Genomic DNA, 27,478 nt, shown 5'->3' on the forward strand with positions numbered 1-27,478 from the left:
TGTACATGTGCTTGTTGTTCTGTGCTGGTTGGTTTGCTCAGCCCATGCTTATCTATGTGCACCAAATAAAAGTTTAGTCCACATCACCACTACCCCAAGTCCTGACAGGTGCTCTTCTTTTAGAGAGAAAGTCAAGTTGCCTTCCCAAAGGGACACAAAAGAGCCTTGCTTCTCTGACCTAAGTTCTTGCTTAAGTCAGCTACTACTGCCTATGTGCTATATCATGATCTCAATATGAACATTGGTAAATAAACGATCAATTCTCAACATATCCTCCCTACTTTACGTGTGGCCAAGCACTATTCTTCAGTTGTCCATATGCTACCCCTTACTCTTCTTTTACTAGTCAAAAGTGACATGTCACTGTGGGCTCATTGGGTGCAGAGCCTCACGGCAGTAGAATGTGTGGTGGAGATTCTTCTTTATATTGTAGCAGCTAAGAACAGAGAAACTTAAACTTAGAACCTGTACGTGTGGTTTCTCCATTTGCTTATCCTATCCCCAGTGCATGTGAAGGTACAACCCACATTAAAGACAAGGCACAGCTGCTCAGTAAATACTCACTGGAAACAGTTTACAGATAATCATGGAGGTCTCTCTCAGCTATTTCCTATGAGATATTACTCCAGTTAAAGTAACCATGAACATTAATAATCATAACCATGAGTCATTGACATGGTTCTGTCTCGCCTGTTGTTTTCCTCCATCCTGTTTACCTACTCTCTTATGGTTTTGGCCATATCTTCTGTACAAGTCACATGACACTATGTAAGCTTAGAGCTGATAACCACTCAAACACTACAGTGTGTGAAATGCTTCAAGTATGCTCATACCAGCATGAATACATCTTATAAGCTCTTTAATTCTGAGTTCCTGTCACAGCGGAACTGAACGCATGTCAGGTTAGCATTACATGTTTTACAACATTCAGTGTTGGATAATAGTAACCCTTGATGATGGACAGATCACAGAAAACTCGTCCAGGCAGGAAATATGTTGAAGTACAAGTTAGAGTTACGATTTAGCAAACCTTTACAATGACATGGGGTTTGAGAAGAGGCCACCACACCAGTGTCTGGCTCTTATCTAATATCTTTGGATTCTGGAATCAGGGAAAGTCTCATAGGAATTAGAGGCTCCTGGACTCAGCCCCTAACTCCTCAGGTCATCTATAAGGATTTTCTTCCCTGAATCTGGTGGATGAACTAAGTACCAGAAGAAATTGAGATAAGAATACGACAAATGGGCTTCACATGGTCTGTGAGTTGTGTCTTGGGTATTTCAAGTTTTTGGGCTAATATCCACTTATCAGTGAGTGCATACCATGTGTGTTCATGAAGAAAGAAGAGCAAAGTGTGGGTGCTTTGGTCCTTCTTAGAAGGAGTAACAAAGTACTCATGGGAACAAATACAGAGACAAGGTGTGAGACAGAAACTGAAGAAGGGGTCGTCTGGAGACTGTTCCACCTGGGTATCCATCCCATGTGCAGTCACCAAGACAGACACTGATGTGGATGCCAGGAAGTGCATGCTGACAGGAACCTGATATAGCTGTCTCCTTAGAGGTCTGCCAGAGCCTGACATATTCAGAGGTAGATGCTCACAGCTAACCACAGAACTGATTATTGGGTTCCCAATGGATATGTTACAGAGAAGACTGAAGGAGCTGAAAGGGTTTGAGGTCCCATGAGGAGAGCAACAATACCAACCAACCAGAGCTCCCAGGGTCTAAACTACCAGCCTGGGAGCGCACAGGGAGGGACCCATGGCTCCAGCTGTATATGTAGGGGAGGATGACCTTGCTGGGCATAGGTGGGAGAGGAGATCCTTGGTCCCATGAAGGCTGGAAGCCGAGTGTGGGGGAATTTGAGGGTGGGGAGGTAAGAGTGTGGGGGTAGGTGGGGGCACATCCTCATAGAAATAAGAGGAGGGAAATGGGATAGGGGGTTCCTGGGTGGGGAGATAATGGGGGTAAGGGAATAACATCTGAAATGTAAATAAAATATCCAATAAAAAATTAATCTAAAAATATTTTTTAAAAGAATATGACAAACGAGAACAGTTAAATCAGGTCAGTAAATGACTACACAATATGTGGGCAGGATTCATTATTCTTTATCTCTGTAATCATTCACTCTTGGCTTTTGTTGTAGAGGATCAAAGATTTTTAAAGAGAGTTCACTAAAAGGACTACACTCAAGATTTAAGTAGATTTAAGTAGACCTGATTCAGTATGTCATAGAAATATTTTTAACATTTAACAACATTGAATTATAAGCATACATTTTTATGTATGAGATAGGAATGGCTAAAGCTATCTAAAACATTCAAAAGAGTAGAAGACTAGTATTATTTGTTAGACAGTCCGATTTTCCTCATAAAAACTGGACAGCCAGCCCAGGCTATAACTTAGCCTGTGTTCTCCAGAGTCAGAACATACAAAAAGAAGGCTTGAGTGATCTTCTTAGCTCCTTGCCCACTGCTTCCAGAGCTCTTCTCCAAGCTCAAAGTCATCAATGAGGAAATAAGAGTTTTTTAAAGGATGTTTTGAATTCCTTGTTTCTCAGGGTATAGATAAGGGGGTTCAGAGATGGGGTCACAGTGGTGTACAGAACAGCAATAGCCTTGTCCAGGAGCCCAGCAGTTCCCAGGGCTGGCCGGACATAAGTGTATAGAACAGTGGAATAATAAAGGGTGACCACAACCAGGTGGGCAGAGCAGGTGGAGAAGGCACGCTTCTTGCCCTCAGCTGAGCGGATGCGTAGGATGCTGGTGATGATGAAGACATAGGATGTCATGGTCAATAGGAAGTTCAGGCCTGTCAGGAACATGTCTGTAATGACAGTCATGATGTCATTGATAAAAGTGGGGCTGCAGGACAGCATCAACACAGAAGGGATCTCACAGAAGAAGTGTGTGATGAGATTGGGACCACAGAAGGACAGTGGCAACACCAGACAAGTGAGCACCAAGGAATTGAGAGCTCCAGTGAACCACGCAAAGGTTGCAAGGGCCACACAGGCTCTGCCACTCATGAGGGTACCATAGTGCAATGGCCGGCAGATTGCAAGGTAGCGGTCATAGGCCATGGCAGAGAAAAGCAGAAGCTCAGAGCCCAGGACCCAGGAGAAGATGAACATCTGTGTGAGGCATCCCCCATAAGAAATGCTGTTCTCTGCCACCAGGCTCTGCAGGACTTTGGGCAAGACTGTCACAGTGCATATCACATCCATCAGGGCAAGGTTGGCTAGGAAGAAGTACATGGGCGTGTGGAGGTTGGGACTTCTGTGGATGGTTGTGATAATCAGGCCGTTGCCAGCTATGGCCATCACAAACAAGGTAAAGAAGAGGCAGAAGAGGGTATCCTCGACCAACGGGTCATCAACAAAGCTTTGCAGGATGAACATGGTCACAGCCGACTGGTTTACCGGAGCCATGGGAAGCACTGTATAGATTCAGGATAAGAGCTGTAGCTTGGGCCTCTGATAAAAGAAGTACTGAGATTTATTCTGATTAATTAGCAATTGTTTTAAAACTCAGGTAACAATTCTGTGTAATGAGCAATTTGTTCTAGTATGAAAATAATATTTTAGTTTTATTCTCTTGTGTCATGGTTAAAAGAAAGAACAAGCCAATGACAGACCCCATGCAGATTCTATGAACTTGTGAACATGAGTTCACCCTGAATATGAGGTCCCTGAGTACTTTGTTCTATACATACAACATATCATCCCACATAGAGGGAAAGAGTTTACTCTATTGCCAGCTGCTAGTCCCAGAGTTTGGGGTATGACATGTAAAACCTTAAAGTAATGACAGACTCTCCAGAGATAGGACCAAGTGTGGTCTCTGTGACAATGTGACTTCTCATCCAGGTGACAGCAATGAACCTAGAATTTCCTTTCTTGGAATTATATTCTAACCAGGACAGGAAGCCAAGGAATAGAATTAGACTTATACACAACACAAAAGAGAAATCAGGATTCCCTGAGGGGCCTAGGATGTCTCAAGTTAGTCAACACCTTCAGTAACAAGAACTCAGCTGTTCCCAAGCCCAACTCGTGGAAGATTTCCAGAGTGCCGTTTAAGGGACTGGAACATTCCTCATAGGACTTCACATTGCTAGTCACTGTCCAGCAAGCACTGAGAACACACATAACCCTGTATGTTGAGAAAGCAGGCCTCTGTCAGGAAGACGACAGGATATGGGGTGACCAGATTGAGGCCAGCTGTGCTGTGTGTAGTGCATTTGCCACTTCTGACTACTAGACTCTGCCCATTAGGGTGTATTGAAGGATTGGTCATTGGGTGTGAGTTAAGAGTCAGATTGTAAGGGCAGACTGACAGGGACAAGTGACAGGACTTTCCAGTGTGGCCTGTCACATGTAGGGTATGTTATGACCAAGCTGCTTTCATCCAACTCTCAAATCTAGCATGAAATGACATTTCAGGTTTCAGAGTAAATCGTTTTACACGTCTCCAGAGTAAACTGTTCTAAAACTGAAAATGGGCCAGGAGAGTCATTTACCAGAGCTCCTAATACAATATGCATCACCCCCATTACTCTATGCCACAATGCTCCACAGGGGTTTGGAGAAGGGGGTAGGGTGTGGCTGACTACTGTGCTGTGCTGGCTCTGTTCCCATCTTCCACCCAGCAAACTAAGCTCAATGTAATGATGGTATATCCTGGGCTGGCAGGGCCTCTCCTGCCAGGAGGTTGATCTTCATTCCATGTTTTCAAAGGGCCTCAGACAAGGCTACGCACAACCAATAGTTTCTCTGTTTCACAAAGAGCTCTACTAGTCACTGGGCAATGGCTAGGGCAAGCACACAATGTCCCTGAACACCAAGGATAACAGACCCAGTTGTCAGTTTTCGCAGACAAAATACAAGAAGCTGAGATAAATGAGAACACCCTTACAAAAAGATGTTTCAACTCCTGACTAGGAAATCTTGGCTCTAAATAGTACTTTTTACTGATCTAAAATGCAATTTTGTTTGGACTTCTCTATTTTTTTCTGGCCACTGAAGTCCACCCAAGTCCATGCATCTTTCTTTTAATATATCTTTGAGCCCAGCAACAACTGAGAATGCCCCTGTGTCAGGACATATCTGAGAGATGAACCACCATGTGGACTGCCCTGAGAATATGCTCCCTGCCCACACTTACCTCCAATACTTGCCTTACAGTTACCTGTACAGAGGGGTGGGGAGCAGGTTTCTGTCTGTGCTGTTTAAGCTGCTTGGCAAGATAAGAAGAGTATGGAGTCCAGGGTCATTCCTCCTCCTGGGGAAAGTGACCTCTGAATGCTGTTCCCACTGGGATCAGGATGAAATGTTCATGGTACCACAGAGCAGCAAAGGAGCTGGGTACAGGAATTGTCAGTAGGTTTTACCCCCAACACTCTCCATCACCCGTTCACTTCCTGTGTGAGAGATTGAACCTTACCGGCTCCCTAATCACATAGCACATGTTCACTATGTCTTTGTGTAGTTGTGAGCAAGACACATGATCCATCTATATGGGGAGAAAATATCTTCATTTCAAATGTCTAGAAAAGTCAAAAGAAACTTACCTGTATGGCCACAGGCATGAGGTTGGGTGTCCAACAAAGTAACCTGTGGAAAGAAACCTGACAGAGAGAGGACTGGGTGACTGCACTATTACCTGTTTCTCCAGCCCTTCAGCCCTTCATCCCATTTCTCTGTGATAGCTCTTGGACCTGTTGATCCTTCTTTGTGATACAAAAACATCCACAGAAATACATCTTTGTTCTTTTGACATTGGATACCCTGTGGCCCTAAAACATCACAGACACTATAAATAAATCTCTTGATTTAACAGCTGACAGGAAGGAAAAGACACAGCCAACTTAAGCAGCAAAACACATTAAGAAGTTTTGGAACTAGCAATATTTTCCAGACAAGTCCAGACAAGACATAGAGTTGGTTATTTCTGCCTAGAGACATGCATCTGGACCCTATAAAGGAGGGGCATCTAGGTCATGTCCTCACCACACCATTTGGACTGCAGGGATGTCTTAGTCCTGAGTGGTACAGAGATGTCTGCTTGCTTCAGGTAATCCTGGTTTAAATCTAGATAGCTTTGGCTATATGATGCAACCCAAGGAAGCCATGGCCCCCCGGGGATGCCTGCCCCAGGGTCCTGGCTGAGGTGGCTTTGCCACTATCTATCAAGTCTAGAAAGAGAAAGTGAGGAGCTGGGTCCCAAGGGCAGATGGGAAGGGCACAGGTGTCTTGCTGAGTTTCTGCTTCCTGTGGCAGAAAGTCAGGCGCTTTCCCAGCAGGATTTCTTTCTTCCCATTCAAATCTCATTTGGAAAGAATAAGGGAAGGAACAGGGTCAGGTCTTTATTAGCTAAAGTTCACCAGGAAAGGTCAACATACTCACTGCATCCTGGCCTTGGCAGACAGGGATTGAGTGCCAGTGTAGGCTAGAAGAGGTCAGAATCCAAGATGACTGGCTGCCCTGTTGAGAACCTTGGCTCCCCAGGAGCTGTGGGGTATTGGGCACTCATTCAGACTCTTGCTATAAAAGACTAGCTACTCCTAAATGCACTAGCTATGTACCTTCAAATAGACTCATCTCTCCAATTTAGGGTCTCACATTTGTTTTGTTTTGAGGAGCCCACCGGAGTTGGCCACTCAGACACAGTGGATAGCCAACTGAATGTCTTTATTCCTGCTGGCTATGAGTACATTCAGGTCTTTGGGACCCAAGTGTAACATAGAGTGTTTAGAATAAGGGGTACTTGAAGGCAAAAACCACATCCTGATATCTCACTCAGCAGATGGGGGGGGGGGGAGGGGGCTTGCACAGGCAAGTAGTTTAACAGAAGTCAAAATAACTTAGTTGAGTCATCTTCATCTTGTGTTCTTGTGTTCCTAGAACAGAGGTGGGTAATGTTTCACAGGGCTTCCCACCAAGAAGATCAAATTCTAGTCAAACCTTTGCTAAGGCTTCTAGTCAAATGGCCTTAGCAAAAATATAAGATGGAGGATCTTCTGCATTGCCATGCATCTTGCCCTGCCACATTCCCCACTGATGCTACGGGCATGAGTTAAATTGTTGACTCATCCTGTTCTGCGGTGTGGGCCATAGGTCCTAAGGGCCAGTAGCTTATCTGAGTTTATTCTCTGGTTTATGTAGTTATCCATGCAGTTGAGGATGCAGGATCCCACTGTTAGCCTGATCAGGATAAGAATCAGTGTTCTGGCTAATGCTGACAGTACGGTGGTCAGCCATGGGAACTAGATAAACAGAGATTGACAACTATTTGACCTATACCCCCTTTCTTCCCTTTCTTTGAGGTTTTTCTTGACAATGGCAAGGTTTTCCCTAATTACCCCTGATTGGCTGGCATAGAAACAGCAGGTTTCTCCCAAAGCTACGCATAATCTTCTTTATTTTAATGAGATCTAAGCTCTTCAGTTTAGCACAATGACTGCTGCTAAAGAATCCACTTATTTTTCTAGTCTGAATGTAGCCCACTGGTTTACTTAGTTCTCCAATGTTTTGATCACCAACTATGAGTGTCAGTGTTTCTATGGCTTTTGACCTAGCAAAATACTAGGGCATGGTTCCAACCAGGATTGGAACAAGGATAGATGTGCAGGATGGGCAAGAATAAATGTCCCATTGCAGCCTGGAGTCTATGTTAAAAGTGTGCTCTCCCAGGTATATAAGTATGCCTGGGACAAGCTATCCACTAAGATACGTAAGGGGCTTATTGTTTTAGAATGCCTTAGAAGAGGCCCATTTATGTAAGCCATTTGTACATGCTCATCAAATGGTCTCAGGGGCCATAAACTGTTCCTGATTATAGGAATTGCCCTGAAGAGAGGAATAGCAAACATCAGAGTAACATAAGAATTCTAGGTCAAAAGTTCTGGATATCAGACAGGTTTTAGCTCCCTGTAAGTTGCTCAGTGTTAGCTTAAGGTGTTCCCAGTTACAATTGGTTTTACTTGCTGGTGGACGGGTGATCTGATTGGTCCCTAACTCTATGTAGTACGGGAATTGAGAGTTCGAGCACAGCCAGCAATTCTGACCAGCTCCTGTCTGGGAGTGACTAAGTAGATGATGAATCTTGTCAAAGGTAGAGACCCCAGCGTGGTATGGTATGTTTTTAGTCCTGGTTGGAGCTATTTTGTAAGGAAGCATTGTTTAGGGTTGAGTCTTTCCTCTTGGGATGGATAGGGGGACTCTCTTGGGGCCTTTTGTCTGGAGGCCTAGAGTTACGGTAGCCTACTCTGAATGGTAAACTTATACCCTGGATCTCATTTGGTAGTATAATAGTGTGGGTATCCTGTACTTTATGGCTAATATCCACTTCTTAGTGAGTATATATGATGTATGTCCTTTTGGGTCTGGGTTACTTCACTCTGGATGATATATTCTAGTTCCATCTATTTGCCTGCAACTTTCATGATGTCTTTGTTTTTCATACCTGAATGGTATTTCATTGTGTAATTGATACATTTTGGGTATCAGTTCTTCAGTCGAGGGACATCTGGGTTGTTTACAGTTTCTGACTATTATGAACAAAGCTGCTATGAACATAGTACGGTAAGTGTCCTGGTATGAAGGAGTGTATTTTGAGTATATGCCAAGGAGTGGTATATTTGGGTCATGAGGTAGAAGTATACCCAATTTTCTGAGAAAATGCCAGATTGATTTCCAGAGTAGTTGTACAAGTTTATACTCCCATGAGCGATGGAGGAACATTCCCCTTGTTCTACATCCTTACCAGCATGATCTGTTAGTTGAGTTTTTCAGTCATTAGAGATTTGAGATTCCTCTGTTGAGAATTCTCTAGCTCTGTACCCCATTTTAAAATTTGGTTATTTGATTCATTGGTGTCTAACTTCTTGAGTTCTTTATACATTTTGGATGTAAGTCTTATTGCCCCGGCCCGTGGGGATTCGACGAGACCTTAGGGAAGGGGGCGAACGAATGAAAAGACAAGAGACACAAAGAATGAGAGCAAGTCTGGGTTCTGATCAAGCTCTGAAACTTTAATTTTGGGGGCAGGTTATAAAGACACAGCAAACCGGGAAGTTTGGGCGAGGGTCATTGTTTAGGGCTATCTTACTATGGAATCCTTACTGTCCAAGACCTTCCCAGTGTCATAATCTTATCACCCTAGACCATCCCACTGTCATAATCAGCTCCAAGGAAATGCCAGACGTTCTTTAAGTTCCTGGGACCTGAGACCTGTGAATGTCCTTTCTTAACCTTGTACTGACTAGACTTTCTAAAACAGCAGGTAATTTCCTGGGCTTGGCTCCCGGCACTTATGTTGCAAATAAGGTCGGTGAACATCTTATCCCATTCTGGAGGCTGCCATTTGGTCCTTTTGAAAGTGTCCTTTGCCTTACAGAAGCTTTTCAGTTTCATGAAGTCATATCTGTAAATCGTCTTAGTACCTATGCTATTCATTCAAGTTTATTCCCTACTTTTTTTTTATTCTACTAGATTTAGTGTATCTGTTTTGTTGTAGTAGTAGTAGTTGTTGTTGTTGTTGAGGTCTTTGATCCACTTGGACTCGAGTTTTGTGGGGGGTAATAAATATGTATCTATTTGCATTCTTCTATATGCAGCCATCCAATTAGACCAGTACCATTTGTCGAGAATGCTTTCTTTTTTCCATGCTATGGTTTTGTTTGTCAAAAATCGAGTGTCCATAAGTATGTGGGTTTCTTTCTGGGTCTTTGAGTGGATTTCAGTAACCAACCTGTCTGTTTCTACAGCAATACCATGCAGGTTTTATTACTATTGCTCTGAAGTATAGCTTGAAGTCATGGATTGTGATACTTTCAGAAGTTCTTTTATTGTACAGTATTACTTTGGTTATCCTTGGTTTGTTGTTTTTTCCATATGAAGTTGATAATTGTTCTTTAAAGGTCTATAAAGAATTGTGTTGGGATTTTGATGGGAACTGCATTGAATATGTAGATTGCTTTTGGTAGGGTGGCCATTTTCACTATGATAATCCTACTGAAGACCCCCATACTCGGGAGACCCTTCCTCAAGCCTCCGGATTGCGACCACCCCAAAATCACAAGAAACCATACCTGGATGCAATCAGCAGAGGTTTATTAGGGGAGGAGCCGGCGGTCAAAAACGACAAGCTCTTATGCTCCAAGAGCAGGGTTTTTGGCCCTGAGTGATGGGTACCAGGGTCTTTTAAAGAGCAAAACCACAAACCAGGGGAGTGGGGAGGGGGTAAGAGGTTGCCAAGGATACATAACATGAGAATAGTGATACATTCCAAAGAAACCCACCCTAAAAGGTTAATGGCCATGGAAATTACCCAGTACAATCATTTTCTCAAAAATGTGGTTTCACCAAGTCACTGCCCTACCTTGTCATTTATCAACTATTTATTCTCACTAGCTCCAGCTGTAAAGCCACAGTCCTGTCATTGTGTTTTTACCACCTGAATGACTTTCACTCCTTACAGCCAGTTCCTGGAACTGGCCTGGCTTGTTTCAGAGAAAATTTTCCATGTCCCTAAAAGAACTTGAAAGGCATCTATATATGTATATATTCTATAAAAATGATTTTTATAATTTTTCATTCTTCACTACCATTGGGAGATCTTTCGATTTTCTGGTACCTTATTCGATTTCTTTCTTCTAAGACTTGAAGTTTTGTCATACAGGTCGTTCACTTGCTTGGTTATAGTTACACCAAGATATTTTATATTATTTGTGGCTATTGTGAAAGGTGTTGTTTTCCTGATTTCTTTCTCAGCCAGTTTATCATTTGTGTAAAAGAGTGTTGAGGCCCACACTCTGCCTCAACACTTTTCCTCAACACTTTTGGGGCTAAGTGCTCTGGTTAAGAGAGAGTGTGGCTCTTGGGGCAATAGACGCGAAGAATGGAGACAAGACAGGGTGTGATTCAGTCTCTTCTATTTTCTCAAGTCTCCCTTATTGAAGGGAATTCTGAGGTATTTATATACACAAGCAGGAGAACACAGGTGAAAACATTTTACCACGTGCACCATACAGCTGAGGTCACTAAACAGCAAAACAAGCTATGTGGGATAAACAATATATTTATCATAATATAATATGATAAATATATATTTATAGTGATACATATAAATGTATCACTATTCTCATGATAATATGATAATATAAATATAAACAATATATTTATCAGAGTGTGCTTCAGCTGTTATAGGCTTTTGCCAACCAAGTCTTTCATCAGGGTATATGGTTCCAGATGGCTGCAAAGTTGATCTGGCCGCTTACTACTAAAGTCGGCTCCCAACAAAAGAGGGCTACTGATTATTTTTATTTAATATTTTTCTATCCAGCCACTTTGCTAAAGGTATTTACCTGCTGTAGAAGTTTTATGGTAGACATTTGGGAGTCACTTAATGTATACTAGCATATCATCTGCAAATAGTGATACTTTGACTTCTTTTCTAATTTGTTTCTCTTTGATCTCCTTTAGTTGTCTTATTGCTCTAACTAGAACTTCAAGTACTAACTATACTGAAGCAACATAGAGACAGGGGACAGTCTTGTCTTGTCCCCAATTTTAGTGGAAGTGCTTAAGTGTTTTTTCATTTAGTTTGATGTTGGCAATTGGCTTGCTGTATACTGTTTTTATTGTGTTTATGTATGTGACTTTTAACTAACATAAATGGGTGTTGGATTTTGTCAAAAGCCTTTTCAGCATCTAATGAGATAATCATGTATTTTTTTTCTTTCAGTTTGTTTATATGGTGGATTATGCTGATTGATTTTTGTATATGGAAACAAGCTGGAGTAGCCATTCTGATAGCTAATAAAATAGGCTTTCAACCAAAACTAATGGAAAAAGATGTGAAAGGGCTTCATATTCATGAAAGGAAAAATCCACCAAAAGAATGCCTAAATTCTGAATATCTATGTCCCAAATGCAAGTGCACCCACATTCATAAAAGAAAGCTTACTAAAGCCTAAATCACAAACTGAACTCCATACATTAAGAGTGGGAGACTTTAACACCCTACTTTCACCAATGGACAGATCTATCAAGACAAAAACTAAACAGAAAAATAATAAAACTAACAGGGGTTTTGAATCAAATGGACCTAACAGATATCTATAGAACCTTTCACTCAAACACAAAAGAATATATACATACATACAGCACTGTATGGAACCTCTCCAAAAGTTAACCATATATATTCAGTCACAAAGAAAGCCTCAACAGATAAAGAAGATTGAAATAACCTCTTTCATCTTTATGGGTTAATGATTTGGGGTTTCAAAGTCCAGATGATGGTCCATCTGTAATCATCCTCCCTTAATTGGGAATGATGACTCCAGCAGATATCACCAGCCATTTTCAGAGCAGCTGGGATGGTAAGGATAACTTAGCAGGATCCCTTCCATCAAAGTTCCAGAATCTAGATATGGATCCTCTTTATCCAAACCAAGTTTCTTGTCTGGAACTTTTGGGTAGGTTTGGAGGTAGAAAATAGCACAATTCCATTCTCAGTAAGGTCAATAGCCTGATGAGCTTCCTGCAAAGTCTGCAAGAACCTGACAAAGGAGTGGTTAGACATTTCTGCCAGGGGAGAATGAAAGGTGGTCCATAAAACATAACTTAAATCCAGTAAACAGCACCCTTTACCACCATGGTCTCTGTATCAGCTCCTACCTCCAGGTTCCTGCCATGCTTGAGTTCTGTCCTGATTTCTTTCCATGATGGACTACAATATAGAAGTGTAAGTCAAATAAATCCTTTTCTCCCTAAACTTGTTTTTGGTTTGGTTTCACCACAACAATAGAAACCCTAACCAAAATAATTGGTATTATAATACCGACTGGATTGGGTGGATGGGAAGGACCACTCTATTTGAACCTCTGCCTCTAGTAATGTCCTACTGTCCAGCTCCAGAGACAACTTCCTATTTTCCAGCCATCTGTCTTGGTCATCAGCTGTACACAGAGTGGCTCCAACTGCTGGCAATCATCTCAAGTCAGCTGGTATGTACAAAATAGTTTCCAACAGGCAGATAAGAACCTGTAGCTTCTCTGAAAAAGAAGGGTTTTAGGTCTTCCAATTATATAAATCACTGGTGAGAAGGGGGTATACATCAAAAAATGGGATGAGGGCTCTTTTCTCTCCCTCTTCTTTCTGTTGTCTGTAATGGGATCCCAGCACTACCCTCAAAGGAAAAATAGATGATGGTCCTGCAACCTCAGAGAAAGCCTTTCTGACCTCTCCTTAGGAAGATCATAACAGCTTCTATGCCCAACGAAAAGAAAAGGAATCCTTTAATAAGCTAAAGGGATTGACATTATGACACTTGTCTATGATCATTTTTTACACTATTTGCTCATGAGGCTTTTGCACTTCTAGGATATGCTGATGTAACTGGGCCACATCCATACTGCTGTTATTGTGTTCCAAACACCCAGGAGAGGGGCCCCAATTAATTTCCAATTATATCTGCTCTCATAAAGAGTTGCTTTCACACATCTGTGCTGATAGCCCATGTAACATTAAATCTTGCCTAAATAGCTGGGAGATGTGGACTTCCATGAATATTGAGCAGAGACAATTGACCTGGAAGTCATAGGAGTAGACTGTCTCCTCCTCCCGTGGCAGAACTTTAGCAGAACCATTGTATCTGGCAAGAATTCTGGAGTGATGGCATCTGGGCTTTGAAGTAGCCTTTTTGTTGGTGATTGTTATCTGAGATTTCATGGGCTCCTTCCTTTGAAGGATTCTCAGAGCCTTTGCATAAGTTAGTCATGAGACATGCCTAAGGGAATGTGAGGCAGAAAGAAACAGGAGTCTGACCTTTAACAGATAGGGCTGTGTTTATTAACACAGAGCAAGAGGAAGCCTCTCTCTCATGGGAAGTTGAAGGGTCTGCCAGGGGAATAAGCTAGCTGTGAACCTTTAAAGCATCAGAGCGAGGAGCTTGAGAGTGAACATACTGTTGAAGCCATCGCTTATATTTCCCTCTTATACTTTCTCTTTCCTGAAGTTGTTCACCTAAGGTGAGACAGGCTGTCTCAGCAGACTTTCCTTCCCAGGATGATCAAGCAAGGTTAGCTGTAATTTTGTAGGAATCTTGTTTTAAGTCTGAGGAACTCTATTATCCCAAGCCCTAAAAGGGTATAAAAATGGGGCTAAGGTTGAAGATCCTTTCTTAGGCGTTTCCTCCTGGGGAAGGTCTTGTTCAGCTGCAGTAGTCCAGGGTCCATTGAAGAGGGGCTCCTCTGGTCACAGAGCTGAAGGGTTACAACTTGATCGTCTGTGATGGATTTTGTGGTTGCTACCCTTTTTTTTCTTGAAGGGATTTTGGAAAAAAATAATCATTAGAAAGCTATAATCAGATGATTTGGTTACAGAGTAAAATTGAGAGATTAAAAAAAAATTGAGAGATTTCCCAGGAAGGTGGAGGAGGTAAGGGGAGTAGAGGTGGGAAAGACAAAGTGAGGTGGTAAGAGGAAGTGGATATAGAGGTGATTCAGGATGACAATGACTAATAACCACACTTCTGGAGCACTACACTAAAATGAACTAGCAGAAGCAACAGGTAGCAACAGAGCCCTGAGAGAAGGGAACAGGGGAAAATAAAGGACTAATGTAAAGGATTGTATCTGGCGTGGGATGAAAAGGATGAAGATCCCTTTGCTGCCAGAGTTTCTCCATGGTGTCTAAAAGGCCTTTCTGTAGATGGAACAAGGGCAAATGAAGCTGTTGTAGGGTGAAAGTCACTGGGAAAGCTTACATGGAACATTCTGAATGTAGGGTGAAGTTCAGTAAGTAAAACAGCTTTAAGACTGGGTAATGGCACACATGGAGATAATAACAGGGAGAGATGTGACCAGAGGCTGAAGCTAGAATGAGAGGGAAGCCCACACAGAGGGAAGCCCACAAGAGGAGGAGGCTTGGGCTCCAACTTTTGTCTGTGTCTTTGTACCCATATCAAACAAGTTAGAATTTGTTGGTGCTAAACAACATCTCTCATGCAGGAGGGTGCAAATCCCATCCTTGGCAATTGTCAGATCTAGTCATGGAGTACTGCAGCAGCTAAAGACTGGTTGTGAAAGATGTTAAGCTAATTTAAAATTTCTTTAAGGTTTTTTTGAGAGATAGTGAGACAAGGAAGTTAAATTATGCAAAGAAGGCTTCAGTTCAGGTGCTTTAGTTCTGAGTCCTGAAATCATTGCCTACTATGGCAAGGAAAAGAATGAATTGAATGACCCACGTCCCATTAGTCCTTCCCTTAGGGGTCACCTAAACTGCTTTTAGGAGTTTGGGGAAGCTGGTCTCTGTAACTACATCCAGCTGACAAAATGGACTATGTAGAAGGGGCAGCAATTGGATGCCTTAGACGACAGTCAATCCAAGAGATCAGAGTAAAACTTAGCAGGTAGCAGTGAACACAAACTGGGAGGTGATAACTGTACAACCCTGTGGGGAACATTAAGAGTCAAAGTTGACGAGGAGAAAACTTATATCAAGGTTAACATGGGTTGATATAAGGTTAATTATAAAGTTAATGTAAAATTTGTAAACAAAGTAAATTGGTGCCATTTAAGAATTTATATCTTCATCTTGATATTAATTATACAGATTTCTACTAATAGGTTATGGCTATGCAATAAACCCTAGCTAATCCTCTCTATTCCTACAAAACCACTACTTTTCCATAGAGAGACAGCCCAACATTTACCACCTTAGTCCCCATGCCCAGGGAATAGGGGCGCTGACTCATCATTAGCTTCTTCAAGCTGATTATGGGTGTTGAGATATTAGAAGAGGAGGGGGGGGGAGAGCAAATTGACAATCCTCTGATGCTGTGTCTTCGCTGCCTCCAGATGGAATTCATGGACCTCAGAGGTTTGAGCAGGTCTGCCCAGCTTGCTTGTTGAGTAGATACACCAAGGCTGATCATTCTGCAATATACAATTCTCAAAACAAATTTTAGTATCAAGATAGTTTTTTTTAAAGAGGGCTGACATAGTGATATAAGAGTGAGATGAATATTGTTACTCTCATAGGCATTGTACCAGTATAACACATTTAGGAATACAAAGCTTAGACCCAGTCCTTCTTTAACTTTTTTAACTGATTTGAGATGGTCAGCCTGTCAGTTAAGGGACTATAGCAAATTCATGACTTGGAGTTTATTATAAGGGTGTTCTCTATGTTTTATTTAGAAATAGCTGAGTGGAGTTAACAGGCAACAGTCCAGATTACCTTACATGGATAGCTGGTTTTCAAAACATCAGAAATCCTTAGAATTGACATGACAAACATTTCAGTATTAATGTTCATTTTCATTAGAGACCTGTCTGCTCCGGACAGCTTCCTATGTTAAATTCTAAGAAGAAATTGAGCATCCTTGGAGTTACTCCAGTTGTGGTGAGACAGCCACTAGGCAAGAATTGCCACTTTCCTTCTACAGACAAATTACTGTCCAGAAAAGGACACACTTGCAGAATAGTCGACTGATTATATCTGCCTAGACAGAGTAATCAGCCCTTAATAATTCTGCAGCACTAAGGTCTGTCAGATGATCCTGGGCCAGAAGGCAGAAGAACAGATGCTCCAACGTTTTGAAGTAGAGCGAGTGTCCAGGTGTTCAGAGGTCTCTATAAATTGGCTAAGTTTTAGAAGCTATGCTTTGTGCTTCCCACAATTATAGTTAACTCAGTCATTCTGGATTTCTGACGGGGTTGAAAACTTATAGCTATTTACCTTGAGAGAAAAGATTTGAGTGGATGGTCGTCAGCTGACATTCATCCTAAAGCCAAGGAAAAAGCCAGGTTCAGAACTAAGTGTTTTAGTTAGGATAGATGACAGAGGTGCTGGTTAGTCAACAAAAGGATGGACTGGGTATTAGGACTATCTTGTACCTCACTGGTACAAATTGGCATAATTATGCTCTAATTGTATTTTGAGAGAAAAGTTTCCTTTTAACAGGAAGGGTGATGTGTAGGAGGAGCTAAGGTGGGAGGAGTACTGAGAGGAAGAAAAGGAGTAAGAAGAGGAGAAGAAGAAGGAGAGGAGAAGCTAGGTGATGAAAGAGAGATAGAGGGGGGAGACAGGGAGGCAGATGTTCATGTATCTCCACCAGTCAAAGATAGTTGATATATCTAGGTTGGGTAGTGGGTTACACCTCTGATTGAACAATACCAAACTTATAAAGCCTATGATTAACATTTTTTAAAAAAATGTATAAATGCAAAAAGGAAAAGGGGGCATGGGATAGGGGTTTTCTAAGGAGGGGGGAATGGGGAAAGGGGATGGCATCTGAAGTGTAAATGAAAGATCTAATAAAAAAATAAAGTTAATGTAAAGTTAAATTCATCTGTACAACTGGCTGGACCATGTACTTGAGTTCTATAGAAGGGCAATGTAACTGTATTAGCTGTTTGTTACATCAGACTCCTGTATAAGAAACAAGCACCTGAAAGCTTTGTAAAATAAGTCAGTTAAATTCAATGTCTCTATCAGATGTAGGATTGGTAATGATCTTTTCCCAATCTGTTGGTTGCCGTTTTGTCCTACTGACAGTGTCCTTTGTCTTACAAAAGCTTTGCAATTTGATGAGGTCCCATTTGCCAATTCTTGATCTTAGAGCATAAGCCATTGGTGTTCTGTTCAAGAACTTTTCCTCTGCACCAAGGTATTTGAGGGTCTTCCCCACCTTCTCTTCTATTAGTTTCAGTGTATCTGGTTTTATGTGAAGGTCCTTTATCTACTTGGACTTGAGCTTTGTACAAGGGGATAAGAATGGATTGATTTGTATTCTTCTTCAATTCTATTCCATTGGTCTTCCTGCCTGTCTCTGTACCAATACCATGCAGTTTTTATCACTATTGCTCTGTAGTACAGTTTGAGGTCAGGGATGGTGATTCCCCCAGAAGTTCTTTTATTGTTGAGAATAGTTCTCGCTATCCTACGTCTGATATAGGGCTAATATCCAATATATACAAAGAACTCAAGAAATTATACTTTAGACAACCAAATAACTCTATTAAAAATGGGATACAGAGCTAAACAAAGAATTCTCAACTGAGGAAGCTCGAATGGCAAGAAGCACCTTAAGAAATGCTCAATATCCTTAGTCATCAGGGAAATGCAAATCAAAACAACACTGAGATTACCACCTCACATCAGTCAGAATGGCTAAAATCAAAAACTCAGGTGATAGTAGATGTGGAGAAAGAGGAACACTCCTCCATTGTTGGTGGGAATGCAAGCTGGAACAACCACTCTGGAAATCAGTCTGGTAGTGCCTCAGAAAATTGGACATAGCATTATCTGAGGATCCAGCTATACCACTCCTGGGCATATACCCAGAAGATGCTCCAACATATAACAAGGACATATGCTCCACTATGTTCATAGCAGCCTTATTTATAATAGGCAGAAGCTGGAAAGAACCCAGATGTCCTTCAACAGAGGAATGGATACAGAAAATGCGGTACATTTACACAGTGGAGTATTACTCAGCTATTAAAAATAATGAATTCGAGAAATTCTTAGATAAATGGATGGAACTAGAAACTATCATCCTGAGTGAGGTAACCCAATCACAAAAGAACACACATGGAATTTACTCACTGATAATTGAATATTAGCCCAAAAGCTTGAAATAGCCAAGATTCAACTCACAGACCACATGAAGCTCATGAAGAAAGAAGACCAACATGTGGGTGCTTTAGTCCTTCTTAGAAGGAGTAACAAAATACTCAAGGGAGCAAATATGGAGACAAAGTGTGGGACAGAAACTGAAGGTGAGGCCATCTGGAGACCATTCTACCTGGGCATCCATCCCATGTGCAGTCACCAAAGATGGATGCTGATATGGATGTCAGGAAGTGCATGCTGACAGGAGCCTGATATAGCTGTCTCTTTAGAGGTCTGCCAGAGTCTGACACATTCAGAGGCAGATGCTCACAGCTAACCACTGATCTGATCAAGGTTTTCTCAATGGAGAAGTTAGAGAGAAGACTGAAGGAGCTGAAAGGGTTTGTGGCCCCATGAGGAGAGTAATAATACCAACCAAATAGAGCTCCCAGGGTCTAAAGCACTAGCCTGGGAGCACATAGGGAGGGACCCATGACTCTATCTGTACATGTAGGGGAGGATGGCCTTGTCGAGCATAGGTGGGAGAGGAGATTCTTGGTCCCATGAAGGCTAAACACTGAGTGGGGGGAATTCGAGCGTGGGGAGGTAGGAGTGGGGGGGGTAGGTGGGGGCACATCCTCCTAGAAGCAGGAGGAGGGGGGATGGGATAGGAAGTTCCTGGGTGGTGGAGGGAATGGGGTAAGGGGATAAAATCGAAAATGTAAATATAATATCCAATTTAGAAACCTCAATATCTAAAGTCACAATTTAAAAGAGAAATGGGTTCATACTGAGTCATTTTATAGACTTGTCTAGCAAAGTTCCAAAGATACCACTTGGATATTTTGAATAATTTCAAATTTGATGACAAAGTATCTGGCAGCCTTCTTTAATCAGGGAACATGGGTAATTAGAATATGGACTCTGAAATTAGCTATTGCTGAGAGGAAGAATTAAAGGCCAGGGTAAAGGGCATAGCCAGTTGGAACTAGCATACAAATTCTAAACCAGTTGAATGGTAGCTTAAGTATAAGGTTCTCCTGTTCAGAACATGTTCATATATCAGTCTGGGAGATACTGGGTGGTAGAGTAGGTGCTCTTTGCCTCTGTGTTGTTTAGACACTTAGGATGTGGGTGCAGACTCTGAGCTCCTCCAGTGGACAAGAGAATCCACATCCCTGTCATGTGAGACTGGAAGAAAGTAATTCATCTTTCCTGTAGATAAGAAGGAGATTGTTGTGATTTGGCCTACACAGCTGGAGCTGGCTGTGCCTACAGCCAGAGACAGAAGAAGCAGATTTCTGGCAGGTCTTATTTCCCCAAACTTCTAACCCTGAAATGAGGCTATTATGTAACTTACTTTGTAGAATTGTTTTATCCAAGGGAACTACTAGGGCCGGAGGTCTTTCTGCCATGCAATTATATTGTAGATTTAACTTGTTTTACTTGAAGAATAAAATTTTTGTAACTAGCTTTTAAAAATATACACAATTTTGAATATTATCTGATATTAAATAACTTTCAGTTTACTTTGAACTTGTTTAGAGTTACTTGATTTAGACTTGACTTTGACGATACAGACAGAAGACTATATAATAAGGAATATAAATCGGTCTCTCCCTCTAAGCTTGTTTCTGTAAATAAACTACATGTCTACTGAACATGACTACAGATATAGTTGTGGGAACATTAAATAATTTGATCATTTATCTGACTGAAGTGGAAATTTCTAGATATGTCAGGTGATAGAGACTCACGTGGTGTTTTGCTGAGGCAAGACCCATGGAAGGACACATGATGTTTGGAGAGAGTATAAATAGGACTCAGTGGACAGTGACAGTGTGCTTGCATAGCTAGCTTTGCAATGCTTTGTTGGACATGTGTGTCATCATCTTCGCTGATCTTCACTTCATTGAGAGAGGCACAACAGAGAACTTTTCCTGGCATCTCAGCTGGTACTGGTTACTGCTGCTGACTTGTGCTGATTCAGTGATGGAGGCCTGCCAGTTTCTGCTAGATTTTGCCACTGCTGCTGCTAAGGTTATGGTTGCTCTCCACAAACTGATGACAAGGGTCTATTGCTGAAGAAAACAGCTATATAAGTCACTGAAGATGGAGAAGTCAAGCTGTCCCTATCTAGAGTCTTCACCCCTACTTGGCAGTAGCCTGAGTGGTGTGGGTGTGTGGGGGGGGATGGGGGTGAGTTCTATGGGTCACTCTTGGCCAACAACTCAGTCAGCTGTAACACATTCCTGGCACTGGAGGTTTAACTTGATAGGAAGACAGGACTAGTTGAGGCTTTTTCACCCTGTTATTTTGTGATTATTCTATTTAGATTTCTTCCATATATGTATTATTTCAAGAAGTTTCTACTGTAGTAGGTTTCCAGATGACCCTTCAAATCTTCCTCGGTATTAGCTATCATTCCTGATATTCCCCTCTCTCCGCCTTCCTGGTACTAGAAGGAACCCCACATGCCAGAGGAGAAATATAAACACCAAGTCAGCTCCAAATCTTTCAATCTACCATGGTGACCTTTGTGTATAGTAGACTGTTGCAAAAGCAGCATAAAAGTTGTGGAAGTAACCAGTCACTGCCTGCTTGGATTTAAGGTTCATTCCATGAGATGAAACCCATGCCCAGCATTGCTCAGGTGACCAAGAACCTGAGACTAGACAATCTGTAAACCCAGAGAAGACCAAATACTACTGTTCTGATAAAAATACATAGCAGTAAAATGATTCATGATGACATTATGCTATAACCATAGGCCAGTGTCTTGCTCAGCCAACATTAGAGAAAATTTCTCTTCCTCAAGATGGGAACTAATAGACCTACAACCAGATAATGTGCTGAGTAAGAAATCTTGGAACAGTCAATCTTATATGGGATGTCTCTACCAAATCCTTTCCACTAGGGCTCAGGGAACTATGGAAAAGGATGTGGAAAGGTGGTAAGAGTGACTATGGAAAAAAGACAGTAAGATAACAGTTACAATACAGATACAATAGGACTGGTACACATATGAATCCAGAGACTGTGGCAGCATGCACAGGCCTGTACAGGTGCAAACTAGGTAGGGACCCAGCACTGAGAGAAGTGAACATGAAACCCCATCCCTAAGCCAGAAGCTATTTTCAACCTGACAACTTGTCCAAGTGCTGACAACCACTTGAAAAGGAAGACTTCATTTTCTTCATTGGACTCTCAGTGAGTGTACAAACTAAACTTGAGGAAGGACCCATGGCCAGCAGTAAATGAGCAACACAACATAAATTTAATTATGATTTTAGACGTGATTTGCCTCATTGCTTTGTTTGAGCCTTAAGAGCAAACAACAAAAACTAACTTGTTCTTTACTTATCTATAACAGTCTAATTTTGTGTTTCTGTGGGTTTTGTGTAAGCATATGTATGTCTCTGGGTGAATATGTGCTTCTTGTGGTTTTAATAAAAGTTTATTTTCAAGAAAGAGAGAAAAAAGACAAAATGAATGATGAATGGAAGGGCAGAGAGAGAGAGAGAGAGAGAGAGAGAGAGAGAGAGAGAGAGAGAGAGAGTTTTTAGGGCTTGGTGACTCAAAGTATGGCATGCTCTACTATCTTATTTGGGTTCTCATATAAAGCCTTCTCCTTGAAGTTGGTAGGTAGTTGATTACTCTTCTATGGGTGAAGATGGGCTTCCAAAACATGAAGTAGTGCCCTGTGGCTGTGTGTGAAGCTCAAAGCTAGATACAGTCTTGAACCTACAGTTAGGCGTTCTAATCACCTTACATGATATAATGATTTCAAATATAGCTGGCAAAATGACTTGCTAGAAACAGCTGAAAAATCTACTAGCATCATACTGATTTGCTGACACATTGGTCTGCAAAGTACTGCTGTAGACTCTGCTTCAGGATGTAAACAGAACTAATCCTGATGTCCTGGTTTTGTTGATGTTCACAAAACAGAATCAGGAAGACTAGACCTCCCTTTCATCAGCACTGTTCTGTCTTTGGTTGCTGTTTTCCTGTAGAGAGAACAAGGTCCTTGTTCTTACAGATGGGCACTAGGGTAACACTCAGTGTTGTCTCAATGAGGGAAATGTAGACTTGTTTACTACCCATAATGCTGGGAATGGATGTGCTTGATAGCCTGGTGATTTGTGCTCTCTGTAGAACCAGGCCAAATCTGAGTTCCCCAGGCTCTTATGTTTATTCCAGACTCTTCTTTCCCAGACCTTTATCTTCAGCATTGTTTCACAGCCACTAGAACTCACCCATGTGGGAGATGTCACATGTACTCAGGTGACCTCTATAGGGCCATGCCACACCCCCCTAGACTTTGATGTTTATCTCAGTCATTCTCCCTAGTCCCTTATCTTGAGTACTGTTTCTCAGTCAACAGAACTCATCGTTATTGGAAGAGGCCATATGCACTTTGTCAAGAGTTTTAATGTAAACAAGCCTTAAGCTTTGTTGTACATGTGGATTGAGTTAATTATCATCAGAAAACTTTTTCCCCTAAATTGTGCTATGCTTAAATATGCCTACAATATCACTAACTGGTGTCAGACTGTAGAAGTTTGAAACCACACTGGCTACCAAGGTCTGTTGAATCACATTTCCTTCTTACTGTATACAGATCATTACTCTGCTGGCCTGGAGTTTGCAGAGATCCCACAGCTTGTTTAACAACTCTGTTGTCAATAACCTGTATTTATTGTTTATGCCTAGAAATGCAAAATAAATGTGTCTATTAATATTGACATGAAAAGATTTCATTTCAAAAATATCAGTAATATTAAAGATTAAACAAGTTTCTTCTCTAGAAAATATACCCACCCTGTAGAAATGTTTCTCAGTGAGAATTAGCTAGGTTCCTAGGACATAGATTTGAAAAATAAACAAATGAGCACAACACATAAAGGACTCAGACAAGACTGTCAGCAAGGGCTGCTTCTGGATGCAATCTATCACAGTCTAAATTCCCTCTTGTCTGTGTTTTCTACTTTCACTAGAATTCAACACATACTTATAATGAAAATTACCTCTTCAGGGGATGGAGAAGTGAAAGGCAATGGAAACCAGGTTAAAGGAACAGAGGCCTCTGCCAAACCTGTGATAACCCAGTCCAGCAGGGCTGAAAGCACTGGTGCTGGCACAGGCTCAAGAGCAAGACAGAAGTCTTCGGAGTGCAACTTTGACATCCTTGTTCCTCAGAGTGTAGATGAGGGGGTTCAAGGTGGGTGCCACCGAGGTGTAGATGATGGACACCACCTTGTCCTTGTTCAGTGAGTAGCTGGATGAAGGGCGAATGTAAGTGTAGATGACAGTGGAGTAGTACATGGTGACCACAATGAGGTGTGCAGAGCAGGTGGAAAAGGCCCGTTGCTTGCCCTCAGCTGAGCGTATCTTCAGGATGCTGGCCACAATGAAGCCATAGGAGAGGATGATCACAGAGAAATTCCCTACAGCCAGGAACACATCTGCAGCAAAAGCCATGGCCTCGTTCAGTTGTGTTGGAGCACAGGAGAGCTTCAACAGCGGGGGAATCTCACAGAAGAAGTGTTCTATCACATTGGAGCTGCAGAATGGTAGACACAGCACCAAGCTTGTGTTTATGCTGGTGTTAGTCAGGCTGATGGTCCAGACAATGCCAGCCAGGAATGCACACACCCTGGGGCCCATCCAGGTACTGTAGTGCAGGGGACAGCAGATGGCCACAAAGCGGTCATAGGCCATAGCTGAGAAGAGCAGCAGCTCTGCCCCCAGGGACCATGTGAAGAAGAAGAGCTGAGCCATGCAGCCCCCATAAGAGATGGTCCTTCCCCCTACCATGGTGTCCAGTAGCTTGGGTAGAATGGTGGAGGTGCAGAGGATGTCCACCATGGCCAAGTTGACCAGAAAGAAGTACATGGGGGTATGCAAGGCTGGGCTGGCACTGATTGTCACCATAATGAGCAGGTTTCCTGAGACTGCAGCCATGTATAGGCAGAGGAAGCTGAGGAGAAGTGGTATCCGAAGTTGAGGCATTTCTGAGAATCCCAGGATGAGGAACTCAGTGACCAGTGTCCTATTCATCACAGAGCTGGGGAGACCTCAGGATCCAGGGGCAGTGGGTTTTCTGTGGCAGCTCTGATAGGATCTGAAGAGGAAAGACATGGTCTAGTTCCAGTTTGTGCTAACAACCCAACCCAAATGTAGCGAAACTCACCTAGAGCCCAAAGCTCAGTATTACATGGGGTAAGAATAGAAATCTGTGCCAGCCAATGCTGTAGACATCATCCTAGATGCAAAACTTCTAGGAGACTGATGTAGCTACTCATAAACCTTAGAGATGCAGGATCTTTCTTCACTGGGAGGGTTCTTTCCCAAGACTTCAGGGAGTACGGAGTAGGAGCAGGAATATTCCACAGGGTGAAAATCTGTGTGTCCTGGTAACAGGGATAGGTGTGACTACTTTCTTTCTATTCAAGATCTCAGACAGTGGATGGGAACAGGGGAGAAATGAGGAAGAATGGCAAAATGTCCCTCACCTGGCTGTGTAAAATAGCATCAACCATGGTCTTTACAGGTGACTCACCTATACAAACTGTAGTCACTCATGTGTATGTCATTGAAGCTGGGGGATTGAAGGCTTTAAAGTAGGACACTTAAGTAGGGCATCAGTTTGTATCAGAGGTAAAAGTCTGCAGCTGAATTTAAAAAGCCTTAAACAGAGTATGCTAAGATACATAAGAGCCAACTTCCAAGAGTCAGGACAGACTATATAAACCATTGATTAGGTCTGTTTATGAAAGATTTTTATTGTTTTCATGCACCTGTATCAAGCTAACATCATACAAATAATTTACTGACTTGGGCTTGGGACTCAACACTCCTATCTGCCTCAGAATTCTGAGACATGAATGAATATTTCAAGGTTGTGTCCCTGTAGGAGTAGCCAGAAAGTAGTAGACCCCATTGCCCCATGGGGTGGCATAGGAGATGCTATATATTTCAATGTGAGTTCTGAGAATGGGGTACAAGGAAAGAAAGAAAAAGAGGTGAGGGTAGAAAGACACAGAGAGACAGGAGGACAAAGACAGAAGCACAGGGACAGGAAGGCAGGTGAGACAAAAGTAAGGAGTGACAGAAGTAGATATGTGCCACCCCCCCCACACACACACACACAGTGTAGTGATAGAGGAGCAAAGAAAGAGAAACAGGAAGACACAGAGAAACAAAGACTGCAAGACAAAAAATAGAAAACAGAGACAGAGTCAGAGAAACATACAGAAAGAGAGAGACAGACAGAGACAGGGAAAGGCAGAGAGAGACACAGAAGGGCGGAGAGACACAGAAGGGCAGAAGCACAGAAATTAAGGAGCTACAAGGAGGCTCTGAGAAGAGATCATGCTATGATTTTTCCAAGTTGTTCATTTTTTTCAGATGCTTACAGAATTTTCTTGAAAATGCCAGCTTAAATGATCCCATACACCTGGGATCACACAGTTAAACTCAGTAATCCAAACTTATTACAAAACTTTGTCATTAATAATTAACACATGTATATTCACAATCAATACAAAACTCACATGATAAGCCTATGGCAAGAATCTTCCAAGGTGTCCTCTCCAGAAACTTGTTTCTCAGCACCACACAGACAGTCAGATAGACAGACAGAGAAATCACATGTACACACATGTGCATGTGTGCACATACAAAGACACACAGAGAGGTAACCATCAGCATTCATTAGAAAACAGAATCAGATTAAATTAAAAACTTCTAAAGAGCAAATGGTGACATTTCTAAGTACAGAGGGGATATTAAGATGTCTGTGTGAGGACCAGGGGCCCGGCATCCTCTATTATAGAAGAGACAAGTACTCACAGGGACAAGCCAGGCCCTGAGAGACCAATTAGGCAGAACCACACTGGCTTCCTGAGCAGGACTGACTGGGGGGATGACCAAGCCTCTTCTCAGGCAATGCAACACACTTGTAGGACCCAAGAGCAGCTTGTCTGTCCTGCTATCCAGGGTCTGGCCGTCTACCAATATCACTGGTGGCAGCAGAGGGTAGAGGGAGCACTCAGGCAGATCAAGGACAATGTTTGTGACTTGGCCAATTAACTCCCCAAAACACAATCTTTCAATCTCAAAGAGCCCCTCGTTCCAGATAGAAACACTTGAGAGGCCAACGTCAGAGCACTTTCCCCAGCCCTCTATGCTGCCCTCTGGCACAGTCACTGGTCACAATGCAGTTTCATCTCCTCTAAGTGGATAATGTCCTCGGGCTGTGCAGTTGTCAGAACTCTGCTCCTTCATGTCCACTTTCCTCACCCAGTGAGCAAGAGCAAACTTCACCTGAGCACGAACATCCCATCCCAGACCTGAAGTGACCCGCCCCTAGCAAACGGTGCTAGACTAGTGCAGGTCTGGGTCCAGGAAGCTGCTCTCTCCCCAGAAAGGTCACGTGACTGCTGAGGCCTTATGTTGGAACATGGCTAGCTGATTCTTCTATAGTCAGGGCAAACTACAGGCCTTGTCTGACACCTGGGCCCTGGCCAGGGCACCTCTCCAGGCTGGGCCTGGACTTTGACATAAACTCTCCTTGCCTCAGTAATCAGGTTCATGCCTCAATTGTCTTCCTGGACTCAGAGGCCCAATCACATCTCACTGAACTGCTTACAGGAATAAGGACTGGTGTATTAGTCCACCATCTTCCTCCAGCCCTTCCCTGCTCCTGTCTACTCCACATTCTCCACACAACCAACAATCGCTGACATGTAGACATTGAATCCTGTGCCCTAGTGCACATGATTCCAGCCTGTGGTCCAGCCATCTATGTGGTTAATCACAATTTTCTGGCCACAGCCATGA

The 27,478-nt window shown here is 42.4% G+C and overlaps 2 protein-coding genes across 12 annotated transcripts; both read right to left on the minus strand.

Moving 5' to 3' along the window:
* Positions 1 to 842: 842 nt before the first annotated feature.
* On the minus strand, positions 843 to 6,072 carry LOC117723516 (olfactory receptor 13A1-like). 10 transcript variants are annotated; one of them, XM_076912924.1, is made up of 3 exons: positions 6,017 to 6,072; positions 5,578 to 5,634; positions 843 to 3,481 (listed from the first exon to the last, which is right to left on the minus strand). In XM_076912924.1, exon 3 carries the CDS (start codon positions 3,434 to 3,436, stop codon positions 2,513 to 2,515), a length of 924 nt encoding a protein of 307 aa, XP_076769039.1. In that variant the 5' UTR covers positions 3,437 to 3,481; positions 5,578 to 5,634; positions 6,017 to 6,072; the 3' UTR covers positions 843 to 2,512. The 10 variants fall into 10 exon arrangements, with proteins under 10 accessions (XP_076769039.1, XP_076769017.1, XP_076769053.1 ...); XM_076912902.1 differs by having other exon boundaries at positions 843 to 3,444; positions 6,017 to 6,070; XM_076912938.1 differs by having other exon boundaries at positions 843 to 3,444; positions 6,022 to 6,053.
* Positions 6,073 to 23,027: 16,955 nt separating this feature from the next.
* LOC117722400 (olfactory receptor 13G1-like) lies at positions 23,028 to 26,432 on the minus strand. 2 transcript variants are annotated; one of them, XM_076912943.1, is made up of 3 exons: positions 26,191 to 26,432; positions 24,828 to 25,047; positions 23,028 to 24,758 (listed from the first exon to the last, which is right to left on the minus strand). In XM_076912943.1, the coding sequence occupies exon 3, from the start codon at positions 24,692 to 24,694 to the stop codon at positions 23,780 to 23,782; it is 915 nt and encodes a 304-aa protein (XP_076769058.1). In that variant the 5' UTR covers positions 24,695 to 24,758; positions 24,828 to 25,047; positions 26,191 to 26,432; the 3' UTR covers positions 23,028 to 23,779. The 2 variants fall into 2 exon arrangements, with proteins under 2 accessions (XP_076769058.1, XP_034377422.1); XM_034521531.2 differs by lacking the exon at positions 24,828 to 25,047.
* Positions 26,433 to 27,478: the final 1,046 nt, after the last annotated feature.

Source organism: Arvicanthis niloticus, chromosome 1, assembly GCF_011762505.2.
Source record: "Arvicanthis niloticus isolate mArvNil1 chromosome 1, mArvNil1.pat.X, whole genome shotgun sequence".
NCBI lineage: Eukaryota > Metazoa > Chordata > Mammalia > Rodentia > Muridae > Arvicanthis > Arvicanthis niloticus.

Bases quoted from the DNA above. Each gene is read 5' to 3' on its own strand.
- LOC117723516 (XM_076912924.1), bottom strand. From the start codon at position 3,436: ATGGCTCCGGTAAACCAGTCGGCTGTGACCATGTTCATCCTGCAAAGC.
- LOC117722400 (XM_034521531.2), bottom strand. From the start codon at position 24,694: ATGAATAGGACACTGGTCACTGAGTTCCTCATCCTGGGATTCTCAGAA.